This window comes from Austrofundulus limnaeus, unplaced genomic scaffold (assembly GCF_001266775.1).
Source record: "Austrofundulus limnaeus strain Quisiro unplaced genomic scaffold, Austrofundulus_limnaeus-1.0 Scaffold44, whole genome shotgun sequence".
NCBI classification, from domain to species: Eukaryota; Metazoa; Chordata; class Actinopteri; order Cyprinodontiformes; family Rivulidae; genus Austrofundulus; species Austrofundulus limnaeus.
Genome location: NW_013952446.1, coordinates 1,341,334 through 1,342,882, shown reverse-complemented (window position 1 = coordinate 1,342,882; position 1,549 = coordinate 1,341,334). Strand labels below are relative to the sequence as shown.

Genomic DNA, 1,549 nt, shown 5'->3' with positions numbered 1-1,549 from the left:
GTCCAAAAGTTCCACTTTCCTTTTTCTCTCATTTTTAGCATCCAATCTCTCTCTGCTGCCCCCTGATGTTAGAAACAAGCATGTGCGTCCAAATGTTGTGGAAAATAAATAAAACTATTTTACGACAGGTTTTACGAATCGCTGCGGGATGATATTAAAAAAATAAGTATTGAACATCGTTATAAAATTGATACGTGATAAACCAATATAGCGTTTTGATCCCTCCGATGACAGCTTGTTTGTCACAGGAACAGTTCTGGTTGGACAACAATATATAACTTCCGGGTTGATCAACTCACGTTTTTCTGCTGGAGCAGCAGCTATGAGCTAGCAAAGTCCGGGTCGTGTTGAGTTGTTTTTCTCTTTTAAATCAATAAAAATGAGTCCGCTGTGTTCCTGCTGTAATGCGCCTATTAATAAAATAAATCAGCAAGTTTCTGTGATGCGGAAAGAAATTAAGAACCTGAGGTATGTTTGCCACCTGACTGACTATAATTGTGCACAAAAATCTTTATTTGTACTTAAACATGTATTTGTGTTTTCGTTATAAACCCACCAATGAACGCGTGATCCTCGCAACAGAATCATTCAGCGTTGTTACTGTTTTTACCTGTAAATATCTGAACTTGTCCTTCAGTTCTAATGATTTGTTTTCCTTTAGACAGATGCTGGACAGTTCTGTCAGAGCTCATCGCAAACACATGACATCTCTTCAGGCTGCTGTGTCAAAGCTTGGCTTCTGTGAAGATAAGGACCAGACACCTTCATCACCACAAAATGCATTAGAACAAGGTTTATTTTTAATGTGGATTAGATCAGCTTCTACAAGATTACACATAAACGTATCCACCGATTGTTCATTTACTGTCTTACAGGGAATATCCAGACGACACCAATTGGTTACATCACTTCCTGTTTTTCCTTGAAGAATGGGACCCCCAGACAGCCCACCATCTGCGGCCCATCCCGTGCAGAACTGAGGATCCAGCAGAGCGTCTTTAACAACGCCGAGCACGCCTTGCTGGGCCTGGACCAGTACTCCCATGTCTGGTAGGTCACATGGAGTTGTTTGTGGTCTGCATGTGTCTCAAACTCCCCCCACACCAAACACACACAGATTAATTGTTGGATTATTCTGTAAACAGGCAAAAGGAGTCAATTGTTCAAACACATGAATTAAAATCCAAAGGTTAGTTTATTCTTTGCAATCAAACTGGAATCAAAGAACAGCTTTCCATCGCCTCCTGTCTCTTGTTCTGGTAGGAATCTGGTCCATGCAGGTCCTCTAACAGCCTAAAACGGTTTCTATGATTTTCTAAATGATTAACTTTCAAAATATGTTTGTTTTGTTTTGCTGAAGTAGCTAAAATAGCCAAAATAAAAAAGCTAAAATGAGCTTAACCAGAGCTAAAAGCAGCAAAACAGTAGCTATAATTGCAATTCACAAAACTGTATTTAAAATTTAAAATTCCTCTCCTTGGGCTGCTACCTTATCGTGGTGGAGGGGTTTGAGTGTCCCAATGATCTTAGGAGCTATGCTGTCTGGGGC

At 40.1% G+C, this 1,549-nt stretch overlaps 1 protein-coding gene across 2 annotated transcripts in view; it reads left to right on the top strand.

The window, feature by feature from the left end:
* Positions 1 to 9: 9 nt before the first annotated feature.
* trmo (tRNA methyltransferase O) overlaps positions 10 to 1,549 on the top strand; it is a 3,923-nt gene continuing 2,383 nt past the window's right edge. The window contains exons 1-3 of one of the 2 annotated variants that reach the window (XM_014007779.1): positions 10 to 468; positions 662 to 792; positions 876 to 1,050. In XM_014007779.1, the coding sequence (XP_013863233.1) occupies positions 380 to 468; positions 662 to 792; positions 876 to 1,050 (395 nt within the window). In that variant the 5' untranslated portion in view covers positions 10 to 379. The remainder of the gene's footprint in view (positions 469 to 661; positions 793 to 875; positions 1,051 to 1,549) is intronic. The other variant, XM_014007780.1, reaches the window with a different exon arrangement.